This window comes from Mytilus edulis, chromosome 8 (assembly GCF_963676685.1).
Source record: "Mytilus edulis chromosome 8, xbMytEdul2.2, whole genome shotgun sequence".
NCBI classification, from domain to species: domain Eukaryota; kingdom Metazoa; phylum Mollusca; class Bivalvia; order Mytilida; family Mytilidae; genus Mytilus; species Mytilus edulis.
In genome coordinates, this window is record NC_092351.1 from 12784822 (window position 1) to 12798745 (window position 13924).

Genomic DNA, 13924 nt, shown 5'->3' on the forward strand with positions numbered 1-13924 from the left:
AAAAATTGATAATCAGATTATTTCCACTGTAGCGGATTTAAATTATCGGTGACCCCCCTTTTTTAGTAATGCTTTTAAAATCTCCCCTGAAGCTGCAACTAATGCAGAAGTTTGAAGGAAAAAACATTAGTAGATTTTTTTATTTCAAAAAAAATCTATAATAAACGGCAATTAAAAATGGCGGGAAATGTAAAAAGGCCTTAAAAAATAAGGAAAGTGAGAAAAATAAATGTGTATAAGATAAAAGTTCCAATTGACTGTTTTAGTTAAACCAGTTAAACGTCTTTTTTTAATAATTTTGCCTTCTTTTAGCATTTTTGAGCGCTATTTCTATATTACAGTATAACGCAATTTTTTTACTTTTTGATGACGTCATATCTCGAAAACAACATCGGTGACCCAATTTTGTTTTCGCCTAAAATATTAAAATAAGTATGATCTGTCTAAATTCGAAATTTCAATGGATTATTATTAGTAGTTTAAATAGTGTGATACAGTTACAGTGGAGGTAATGACGTTGCTAACGTGAAATGTTATTTTCGCGACGTCAACCTGTGACATATAGGGAAAGGAGGCATTTTTCGACTGTTTTAATCATTAAAACTGATTTAATTAAAAACGAGTGCATGGACCCCTATTTTTTTTAAACGAAATTTTGTTTCGTTTTGCAGATAGATTATGTGGACCAAATTTTATAAGACTGTAAAGGGTGCATTTGTTTAAAATTTGATAAATTTACAGCAAAAAATGACTTTTTTTTCTTAATTCATGACCATTTGATAAATATGAGTAATTTCTGAATAAAAAATGCATACATTTTAAGGATACTTATGAAAACAGAAATTACAAATCATTTAACAAAAATCAATTTGTGTTTCTCTTTTAAAACAAAAAAAGTTATGTCTTTTTTGTTTAAACAGGGAAAAAGGCCACAAATCCGAATTTTTAGCAAATATACAAAATTTCGACCACATTTTATTCAAAAAGTAGCACATGGAGGTATATTTTTTATCACAATTTTGATTTAATCAGACAATCAATAGCATATATGGAAATGTTCATCGAACTGTAAATACGGGATCAAAACTGTACCGTATGCCCTTAAATGTTGAGTTACAGTTGATAATCAAAACTAGTAATGCATCTTTCATAATCGTTAATTCTATAGTTTTAGACTATATTTAGACTTCTATTCTCTAAATCTTTTATTTTCTAAATTTATTACTGCCGATTCTAGAATAGATGCAAATTGTTATGGGCCAAACAAGTTATAAACCTAGTTTGTGATGTGGTCATTTATTTAATTCAGTGTTTTTCGTCTGCGTATCTAATCATTATCCAATAAATAAAATTAACACAAGTTGATTACCTTTTCAGGAACTTAAATCTGATCTTTGCTAGTGTTTCCCGATTCATAGAGGCCCCTTCGGTGGTGTTCGGTTGTTGTCTGCTCTATGGTCGGATTGTTGTCGCTTCGACACATTCCCCATTTTCATGCTCAATTTTACAACAAATCAAAGGGCATTATAATCCAACATACTATTTTCAATTCAGCCATTATGATTATGTTTTCTGTATTGTACTATGTTTATGTTCATGTTTTATACTGCTACAAAATTATTTTTTTCTTCTTCTTTATTTAACATATTTGCAGGTGTGACAATGTAGTTGGATGTGTAGCAAACCCCACTGAGGACAAACTTTGTACGTATATTCTTTTGACCATGTTGATTTTATTCTTCTTTGGGGGCTGTGGGGTTGTTTAATTTAACATTGAGTTTTGCGTAAGAAATTAAACTCTATTTTATTTACAACATTGATTATAAGTTAATACTAGTTACATGTTTTACATTTAAAATTAAAACCGATAATTTTATATGTGACATACATCCAATAATTTTAGTCCATGAACGCCACACAACAATGATTGTTTCGTGCTATTACCACTTTTCTTTCTTTAACGTCTTTTGAATGAATCACTATTTTCAGTTTCACTAATTTGCTAGTGCACTCACCCGATATACTTCTCTTTTGATTGTTTCTTACCATGGTTTGAAGTTTTCATTCGTTAAGGAAGCAAGAGAACCTTTGATCATCAGACAACTGGTTGTCAGTGTAAATTATGATAAGATAAAATTGAAAAACATATTCATGACTGAAAATTGAATAGTATCTTCCGAATAGATTGTATACCATATTTATTTTTGCTGACATTAATAATCGCCAACTTGAAGAATACTTATATAATAAGTATCTAGCCCACACAATATAAATGAATAAAACTTGAGCAAGAGATAAACAATGATTCGAGAAAGTGGCAAACGTTTTATATTGATAGTATGGAAAACGTATAGTCCACTGGTAAACTTATTTTCATTCGGCAAATATGGTTTCAGTACAGTAATAATTATGAAAACATTTTTCTTATGGCATACGTTTATGGTTTGTACGCCTATTACTGGTGTGATGTGTCAAAAACTTCAAATGCTACATTTTTGTGCGTATCTTCAAATTTAGGAAGCCTTTTGGCAACATGTTGCTGGTTTTAAGGACTGCCAAAATGAGCTCTATACTATTATTACCGACACTCAGGTAATCTGTTCCCATTTTGGTTTTTTGGGTAGTTTATTACTTGCTATACAGTATATTGTTAAAGGTAGCGTGGTGATCTGTATGTTTATTGCCTTTGTTCTGTTGGTGTAATTTTCATGTTTGGTTAATTAATTCTGAATCTCCGTATGTCGACATTGTTCACAATGTTAAAGTTTGGCTCACAAACAAACACATGAAAGGGCAAATGGTATTGTGTTATTGACTCCTAAACTTGGATTTGAAAGAATCTGAACATTATTTGAAGTTTCATTTATAATGTATTTTGCATTCAATCAACAATATCAAAACTATTCACCTTTTTAATTAATGTAGTAAAATAATGTCAAGTTTTAACCACAGCTTACTGACACCTTTCACTCTTCTTTGTTTTCGTTTTTCATGAATATTCCAGCAGACCGTAAAAAATGTTTAAAGAAGAAGCTTGTGGTTTTTCAGGTTTTTACAATGATTTATCCGTTGCCCGTTTTGTAATGTTTAACAATTTGCTAAATACTTATTTCTATTGCACAAATATTACAATACAAGCCTTCTAAATGAGCGTCACTGATGAGTCTTATGTAGAGGAAACGCGCGTCTGGCGTACTTAATTATAATCCTGGTACCTTTGATAATTATTTGCAGTACAGATTTCAAATTAATATGAACTTATCCATAGCCTAGGACTATGTTATCCAAGTAATAGCACACAAAGACCTACCACCGGCGTACATTTCAATGATCCTCTTCGATTTAAGATGAATACATACTACAGAATAAGAAAAAAAGAAACTGAAATGAAAGATAAGTCACGTAATTATTATTTCTAATTATTAAATTGTTTTGTTTGGTTTCCGTAGTAAAGGACATAACAACTGCGAATGGAAATCAGGACAGTAAGTATAGACTAAAATAATGACATTTCAAAACTGTGTTTCATAGCCATATATTTAATCGGTGAAAACAAAATGCATCTGTTTAAACATAGATAAAAAGCATCTACAAGCGTCACATCAAAAGGAGCTGTTATATATATATCATAAATTCATACTGAAAAATACATCTGACATCTGATGTTAAATAAAACTCCATAAGAGACAAATGCTACCAATGCCTTCTTATTTTATATATGACAACACAATTTCTATATATGCCAGGAAATTACGAGTCTAATTTAGACTCCTATTGTGGTCGTAAAGCTCTTCACCCGTTTCGAGAAAAGCCGAGTAAGCTAAATACCGAGAAGCGCTGTTTAAGCATGCCATATATAAGTGTTCTTTTATTAACAATATTACATATTAGAAATGTAACAGCAGGATTTACGAAAACGAAGATCCTTTACTGAAACATAAACCAAACATTTATAAGCAAGTTGATTGTTTCAAATTACGTAGAATTTTGCGTTCGAAACAAGTGTTGTCGGCGTTAAAATGAACAATTATAGTAAATTTAATTCGGTTCCAGATCAAACACAATGAAATTGAATAAAAAAAACTAATATTTGACGGATGTAGTAAATACGATTAGTTATCTTTTCGGACTTCATACAATATGTGTAGTCAAATCAATATCGATAACGTCTAAGCAGACTAAATTGCGAATACATAGATAAGATAAAGATCCTTGTTATGTTTTCTTTATTGTCTTTAAAAATCCATGGTCAATGTAAAAATGTAAAAAAAAAAACAGAAAAAAAATCTAATATAAGAATTAAAATATCGACAAAAGTATTTAACCACTGCGCGTTCGTTTATAAGATAATTGATTTTGCGTTCTCTCGTTGAATATTTGTCCAATTCTTGTACTGGTTATTTCATAATTAATCGATTCTGCAAAAAGTCATTCCTTTATCAAAGGTGTTTACAAACGTATTTTACAAACGGGAACACATGGCAAATAAAAACAATAATATGTGTGAACACAAGGCTATCCATCCTATCTTCTCAACTGTCATTTATAGCAACATTCATGAATCAAAATTGTCATAAAACTTTAGCAAACAGTTTGCTAATCAAATATAAGAAGATATGGTATGAGTGCCAATTAGACAACACTCCATCCAAATAAAAATTTGAATAAGTAAACCATTATAGGTCAAAGACCGGTTTTCAAAACGGAGCATCGGCTCACACCAAACAGCAAGCTATCAATGGCCCACACATGGCTATGTTTAAACCGTTCAAACGGTAAAAACAACAGTCTAATTAAAAAAACAACCGAGAAACGAGAACACTTATGAACCCTATCATCAAACGAAAACAACTTCACATCATAATCCTGACTTAGGATAAGTGCAAACAAATGCAGCGGGTTTAATAGATTAATAGGGACCTGTTGTTCATTCATTGTTGTTTTTCAAAGTGGATCGTTATATCATGTTATAATGATTTTATGCTAGTCATGTTGTGTGCCCTTTATAGCTTGCTGTTTGGTGTGAGCCTTGGCTCCGTATTGAAGACCGCTATTTGACTTATAATGGTTTACTGAAATAAAATGTGACCATACTTTGATATATAATAATGGTTAACTTCTACAAATTGTGATTTTTGATGGAGAGTCATACTCATATAGATGTCCTAAGTCAAGAGTCTCGTCAGTAGTTGTCTGTGTTATGTTATGCTGTTATTTTGATTTATAAAAAAAATCGACTTTATGATCGTTTTTTATACACTTGGAAACGATTTGCTTTTCAGAATATCAGAATAATGACAGAGCTGTATATATTGGAATTTCCAGTCTTCTTGCGATTGTTGTAATTATTTTAATAGCAATTTTATGTTACAAAAAGACTAGGCAAAATACAGTATTAGACAATGATGAAACAAAGGAAAGTAATAAAACCGGTTCGGAGGAAGGGAATATTGTTCAGTGGGAAAAACACAAAAATATCATCGATGAAAATGAGTATGAGGAAATTGACGAAAGCTTGCTTTGCGATATAAAACCTACCACACACGAAGAAAACAAAATAAACTCTGATGAAGATGATGACGATAAACAATCGACCAAAGCAGATGCCAATGAAGGATATCTAAATCCATATCAACCAATCACATCTACGGCGGTAGATGTGCATCAGTATAGTTCTACAAAGAACGACAATCCTACCACTTCCATTGAAAATCAAGGGGACTCAGAATACCTTCACCTATATCATTCACTGACTAAGAACATTTCAGATACTAGACACGAGTATACCAGATTAGAAAACTTGGATACTGATATTCCCGAAATCGGCATGGACAAAAAAATATCTACAGTGATGAAATAAAGACTTGTGTCAACATAGGTGATTTCGCAATAGTTTGATGGAGGTCATATATATTTTCTTGTACATGCATGTAATGATGTTTTTTATATGGAATATGTTGTTGTTAGGGAATTGACGAAAAGATATTCATATTTTTTTTCCTTTTTGGTTTCCATTTAGGTTTTTTAAGACTCATAAACTTGAGAAAATTTGAATGCAATGATTCGTGTCTTAAGCTCGTATATGGATGAGTAAAAATAACATTCACAATTGAGCTGACAAGTATCAACATAACATTACATGTTCATACACTTGACGTAATATGTTCTAAATATAAGCAACATACTCGCATGCATATTGTTTTTCGTCACCCAACTATCACAAAAGATGTACGACTTTGTTTATTATAATAAATCTAGATTCACTTTGAGGTTAAGCTAGGTTCACACTGCCGATCAGATCAACTCGATCAAGCCCGATCAAGACAAATTACGTGATCAGGAGACTGGTTTGATTCAATCGACAAGGATGTTCGGTATAGTCTACCTTAAGCAGCAACCATTTGATTTTCGGGGGGGGGGGGGGGGGGGGGGGGGGCTATGTTTTTTTTTTCTGTGCAAACTTTTTTTTTTGCCTTCGGCGAAGAACAATCAATTTTTTTAGCGACAAACCGAAAACAATTTTTTTCTTTCAATTTTAGCATTACATATAGTGGCAGCTGAGGGTGAAACAAACAATTTTTTTTTCTCAGGGGCCAAAACAAATTCACCAAAACCTGGAAACCATCTTTTTTTTCCGGAAAAAAACATAGCCCCCCCCCCCCCCCCGAAAATCAAATGGTTGCTGCCTTACTCGTCATCGATCTGACTTTCTACACGAGAGTTTTTGTCATGTTAAAAACAATCGAGTAAGAATCGAAAAGCAAGCCACTCGAGAAAAGATCGAGAATTCGTCGAGTAGCGGTCGAATTAATCGGGAAAAGATCGTTTAGAGATCGAGATCGAGTTCGGAATACAAAAAAAATACCGATCAGTACTCGATCATTTTGACCTTTGCTCGACTAAAGTCCGATCATTTCCAGATTAACTCGACCAATGTCCGATCTCTTCAAGATCACTACGACTTCTATATTTATTTTTATCCCAGACCAATACCCGATCATTTCGCGACCATATTCGACCACTCTTCGATCTCTACTCGCCCATACACGAGAACACATGACTGCTACACGATTCTCTAAAAATGTATGCAGATCTTGGGTTGAAGTCATAAAACTTTGCTCAGTGCTCGGAGCACAAAAATCATGCTCGAAACATGAAATCCAACATTTTGATTGGTGGATTTTAAAGTATGAGTGCCACAAATTGACTTGATAGTTTTATGACCGCAAGGCCAGATTAACTTTCTTGCCGAAAATATACTGGCAACATCATATTTAACTGTAAAAAATTCCTCTATATAAAAAAGAATATGTGGTATGATTGCCAATGACACCAAAATGACACAAACATTAACAACTATAGGTCACCGTATGGCCTTTAACAATGATCAAAGCCCATATCGCATAAACAGCTATAAAAGACCACGATAAGACAATGTAAAACAATTCAAACGAGAATACAAACGGCCTTATTTATGTAAAAAAAAATTGAACGAAAAACAAATATGTAACACATAAACAAACGACAACCACAGAATTACAGGCTCCTAACTTGGGGCAGGCACATACATAAATAATATGGCGGGGTTAAGCATGTTAGCGGGATCTTAACCCTCCCCAAACCTGGTACAATGGTATAACAGTACAACATACTTTCAAGAACGAACTATAAAAATCAGTTGAAAAAGGTTTAACTCAACAGATAGACAAAAATACAAGTGGACGTGGCCGGGTACTTATACATTCAGACACAATAAGACACAATGAACAGATGTGAGAGTACTCTCAGTTATATGATAGCTACTTCAAAGCCACTAACAACTAATAAAAAAATCATGCATCTAAGACTAAACTATCAATCCGTACACATCCAACATCCAATGGATTTAGTGTAAAGACGTCATAAACAGCCAGAGAAAACATGACCTTGTGCAATGCCAAGTTACAGGTATTGACAGATTGTAGATCCATGAATATGTATATGTATATAACATACTAGTAATATTAAGTTAGCTTCTAATTTACTGATAACAAAATCAATATTTATACCAATAAAAACAATATTCAATGATCTTATTACAGTGTTGAATAGGTAACCTTTTAGAATAAGTTTATTTAAAGCTGCGACAAATTTACATGAATCATTTCTAAATTTTCGGGCACGGTTAAAAACATTTTCGTAAAAATGAGGATGTGCTATCCCGTTTGAAATAAATTTTCTTCAACCAAACTTCAAAACCAAATCTTTATATCTATGGAAAAATTTAGTAAAGGTTTTAAGTAATTTATGGTAACGATATTCCTGGTTTAATAATTTACCAGTAATAATAGGATTTAAAATCTAAAATTTAAATCGGTTATCGGTAGTGCTCATACCACTGTCCGTCGTTATACTATATCGTCAAGTAATAGTATTTGGTTTCTAGTTGGATTATCGATCTATGCAAGTGATTGATTTACCCATAATCCTCCTTTTTGATGTCGACATTTAGGAAAAGCAGACGCATTTTTTAGCCATAGATTTATCTGACTATGGCTCCGGTATTCACGACCGCTACTTCTAGTTCTGCTGATGATAATCAGGTAATTTTCCAGTTTTTCAAAATTCATCTCCGTGTATACAGGACAATGATGAGCTTGCAACAAATGTCGATAAGTTAAATCATTTCAGACGAATATGTTGATCTGGCCTTACCATTAGCTTATTCAGAGGCCTCTTCTGTGGATAATTAGAAAGTCGTTATTTCACAGGACTTGTGATACCCCCAAAAAAGGGGGGTCTTCCTTTATTTTTATATGTAAGAATATGACACAGAAACAGGCCCCTTATTTTCATGTCTTGCTGATTAGAACAGGGTTGCTTTTTCTTGCACTGCTGTCGGGAACAGGTTTAATTTTTAAACAATTGAATTAAAAAGAACAGATTGGATACTGGATATTGAAACACGTATGTTTTTTGATTACATTGATAAACTGTTTGGTGACATGATTTACATTTCTGAAATAAAGGTCTCTGGCCAGACTAAGGTATACATTTTACAAGCGTGTCTAGAACAGGGTATACATTTTCGCATTCTAAGCATGTCTAGAAGGTGATTCTTTTTCTACAATATTTCTGTTTAGAACGGTATGTTTTGCAACGTTTTCTGGTTAGAACGGGTATGATTTAGAAAGAGCTGTCGACACAGTTATACCTGAAAAGATAGTCAGTAACCCCCCTCCCCCGGAATACAACCAAGACAGCAACAAAACGGAAATTTACACAATAGGTACATTGGGTAACTGGACAGATGCATTTTTTTAGTCTATATTAGTATATTTTGTACTACTGATCACTCGACTGTTTTTCAAGATTTACTCAAGTACATACATAGTATATGGCTAGGCGCTAAGTGGTGCGCACTAGGATGGAAGTCGTACGATGAAAAATTTCGTCTCCGTGTGGACACAAAAAAAAAAAAAAAAAAAAAAAAAAAAAAAAAATATATAAAATAGCCAAATGATGAAAAGAAAATATGGAATGACAAATGAACCCACACTAGAGACAGATTATTCGGTCTAGGGCTGTTGTTGACCCTGACTTATGGCTACTCAATATGTATTCTCCGTCTAGTATTGGTAATGGCAATAAGAATGGGGTCCTTAAAATGTTTCGCATTCAATTACCAAGGTTTATGCGGGGTTCATTCATGTGCTTATACTCATTCTTGTTTAAGTTGCTTTGAGGAACACCCACTTATGATTCAGTGTCCCATACAAGACTGTTTTCCTGAAGGCAGGCAAAAATGTAAGATTTAAGCAAACTAGGCCTCTGTTTAGACCGAGATTTAAGGCATGTGTAAGCAACTCGTTGCAGTATCTCGTCAATACGAACTCGTATACTGGACAAAATATGAAGTGAATTTTTAGCAAATGCTATTACAATTGATCTTAAAGAGATATCAAATTGAGAATTTTTGTTTTGTTAATCTTATGTTTAATTTTGTATAGAAGTTGGATTGCATTGATTTCGAATCCAAACTGATGTATCATCTATTGGATAAAGGGGACTGGACTCAAATAAACACAACTGAATTAAACGTAAATTCGTATTACTATCATGTAAAATCAATCAAGAGCTATACTGGGATCAGATATTTTTAATCTGATTTAAAGTTTTGTTAAAAGATAATTCTAACCTCTCAATTTAGCAACATTTTTTTTATCATTATTTATTAAGATTATATTATAAGAGAGAAGACGTTATTAAAGTCAAAATATATTTTATTGGCGAAGTAAGATCATGGCTTCTGTCGGTTACCAACCCACAAACAAAGGGTCTTTGGGCAACCGTAAATAAAATGCAAATAAAATAGATAAATAAAATTCAAAATTCAAATAAAAACTAAAATGAAATGAAAATTTTGAAATAATGGGGTGCTGAATTGAACCCTGGCAACAGATGTCCAAAATCAACATGAGAAATTTCGTTTGAGGTGAAAATAAAGATAACCTGGATTAATGTTCTAAATGAAATAATAATACAGTGATAAATCAAGTTCATCGGTACTGGTGCAGCCTATAAAGTCCGCCCTAGTGATGAACTCTTCTAAAAGACTGTCATAACATTATTTATCGATTCACTATGACTGTTAATCCGTTATCACTCGTCAGATGGACGGCATAATGTGGTTAATTGTGTTTATAGACTGGCGAAGAGTTGTAAATCCAGAAGCCGTGACAGGAGTTCTATGTTGAGGTTAAAAACAAGCAGAAATCTGTAAAATAAGACATAAAACAGCAGTATCGAAAAAATATAAGAGGAGGGATGGGTGGGTTTACAATAATTATGCGTAAAATAAACTCAACAATCTGACCTTAGATATATATAGTTACTTCCTAGCAGACCGTGCATTCAAAATATTGTGAGGAGTGCTTTAGCTGGTAAAATTGATATGCCGTGTAATCGAATTAAGACATGCGCGTTACATTGACCTGTGCATGAACTGTAGCAAGTCTTGTCTTCCTCTGATAACGTGATTTAACGGTCAAGCCCTTTAAATCGAATTATAAGAGAGAAGACGTTATTAAAGTCAAAATATATTTTATTGGCGAAGTAAGATCATGGCTTCTGTCGGTTACCAACCCACAAACAAAGGGTCTTTGGGCAACCGTAAATAAAATGCAAATAAAATAGATAAATAAAATTCAAAATTCAAATAAAAACTAAAATGAAATGAAAATTTTGAAATAATGGGGTGCTGAATTGAACCCTGGCAACAGATGTCCAAAATCAACATGAGAAATTTCGTTTGAGGTGAAAATAAAGATAACCTGGATTAATGTTCTAAATGAAATAATAATACAGTGATAAATCAAGTTCATCGGTACTGGTGCAGCCTATAAAGTCCGCCACTAAACAAGTTCAAAAACACTGATTTCACAAAGAATGTTTTGGAACTTGTTACCGCCAACCAGTACCATACATTGAGAGTCGATATAACAGATAACTCTGACTGTTATATTGTGTAATAACAAGAATCTGACCGCAGTAACTACTAGCTAACAGATTCCCGAAGCCAATAACCTACTTCGCCGTTTGATAGACAATAAATAGATGAAAATAGATAATAGCATAAATTAAAATTGTAACTTGTATAAAATTAGATAGCTTTCAAATCTGACAAATAACATATTCCTTCTCACTGTAGTTTGGTTCAATCACTTATTTGGAATCTTGTGCTTGTATTGCAATCGTGGTAACATTTGAACAAAGCAAATTTGACTAAGGTAACAAATCTTGGAGAAAATCAAATCACTTATAAGTTAGGACCTATCGTATAGAACGGTTGTCCGATGTCATGTTCATTTTAGTGGATTACTTAATATTGCAGGGCCCTTCAAAAATGAGCATACGATTAGTTTATCTCTTTACTTAAAGTGCCCCATAACACTTTGACCTTGCTAAAAAATTGTGATACGAAAATGTATAAGAGAACACAAAAATAAGTAACTACAAACTTCCGAGCAACAACGAAGTTTTGGTGATTGAAAATCCCACTTTCCAAGCACGCTTTTGGAAACATGAAATATCTTAAATTGACAATCAATCAATAATCAGCTCTAGATTGGTAATTTACAATATAGAAAAATAAATAAAATTGATATGATAACAGATAAAAAATATTTGACTTGCCAACTGTTATATGTATGTTTGTAATCAGATATATGGTTGATACTTTTTATATTACCATTGGCTGAATTCTACTTTTACTATCAGAAAATAAACTAGAAGATCTGACATGAACTATTTTTAAACTTAATAGCGTGGTCGTAAACAGCTATATACCACCTTACAGCATTCACCAATAAACATAGTCCATACAGTATAATAGCAACAAAGGGTCCCGGCAAACAAGAAAACAAAGCCATATTTTAGTATAAATCAATTTAAACGTACAACAAGTATAAAAGACTGCGACACACTACAAGTTTGTGAGAATTTATCCCTACCGTAACCGGGGACATTGGTTAACAACGCAAAATGAAACAAAGTTGAGGTAGGTTTAACTCATTAGCTAGACACAAAACACAATACACAACTAACAAATAGACTAAAGACACCCACCTAAGAGTACTCGCAGTTACTGAAAGCATGTTCAGAGTCAATTCAAACTAGTTAATGAATCGTGTTGCCTAGACAAAAACTTTTAAAACTGAGGTGCAGTTAAGACCCCCCAAAAATTTGACTCTAAAAATAGCCGATGGAGAATAAGCCGTCTTAGGGGCGCTCGTCAATACGGCATTAAAACTTTTATCGTGTAATATTTTGTTTTGTTTGTTTAATTTTGTTTTTGTTTATTGTTTTGTTTTTGTTTTGTTTGTTTTTGTTTTGTTTTGTTTTGTTTTGTTTTGTTTTTGTTTTATTGCATATCATTAGTATGGCGTTCGACAACAATTATTATGCCAAATCATTTATGACTGCTTACAAAAAACTAGTATTCTCTAATAAACGTATATACATAAAATTCCATGTATAACTGTTCACAGTATTTAACACAATTACGTTGTTTCTCTTTCAGATAACAAAATCGTACTAATTAGCAATTTTATAGTCTGGGATATACGCAACTTTAATATCTATACTACAAAAGCAATAAAATCAATGCATCACCTAACTAATTTGAACTGTTCTTGACCTCTGTAATGATATACATAAGATTAAAGAAAACTATTAACCCAGACAAAAACTCGCTTAAGTTGTAAATTTTTATATCAACAATTTTCAGACGATAATTTATCAGAGATCTACGCATCTGGTAATACAGTTTGTAAACGTAACTTGCAGAAGTGTATACTATTTCTGCTCTAATCGTTATTAGTGTTAATTAAAAGATTATAATTGCCAGTGAGACAACTATCCACTTGAAAGTACAAATGAAGTAAATGTAAGCAAATATAGTCAACCTTACGGCTTTCAACAATGAGAAAAAACCCATACCATATAGTCTGCTATTAGAGGTCCCGACATGGAAAATATAAAACATTTCAATCGAGAAAACTAACGGCCTAATTTATAACAAAGCAGTTTACGAAAAACAAATATGACAGACATAGACCAACGAAGCCTTTTTCCAAGTATAGTAGTAAAAATATCTTGCCTTGCTGATCAATTTTCTAAAATTTGAGGCTAATGGAAACTTTAAAGTTAAAAATGCCCAAGTGGATCCCGAATTAATAGCTACTAGTTCCACTCATATGAAAAATCCAATATAAAAGCTAGTTTAAACAAACCCCGAAAAAAAAAACCAATAAAGATTCGTGACTTGAACGTCAAACACATGGCAATACTATTTTCAGCTTATGTAAATATTTGAAAATCAACAATTGATTATCTTGTCCATTACATGTAACATTTTATTTTTCTGGGCACGATTAAAACGTGC

General features: G+C 32.6%; 1 protein-coding gene across 1 annotated transcript in view; it reads left to right on the forward strand.

Moving 5' to 3' along the window:
* Nucleotides 1-13924, forward strand: part of LOC139483951 (uncharacterized) — a 201899-nt gene that overhangs the window by 18183 nt on the left and 169792 nt on the right. Inside the window, exon 5 of the mRNA XM_071267674.1 lies at nucleotides 1655-1704. Coding sequence (XP_071123775.1) covers nucleotides 1655-1704 — 50 coding nt within the window. The remainder of the gene's footprint in view (nucleotides 1-1654; nucleotides 1705-13924) is intronic.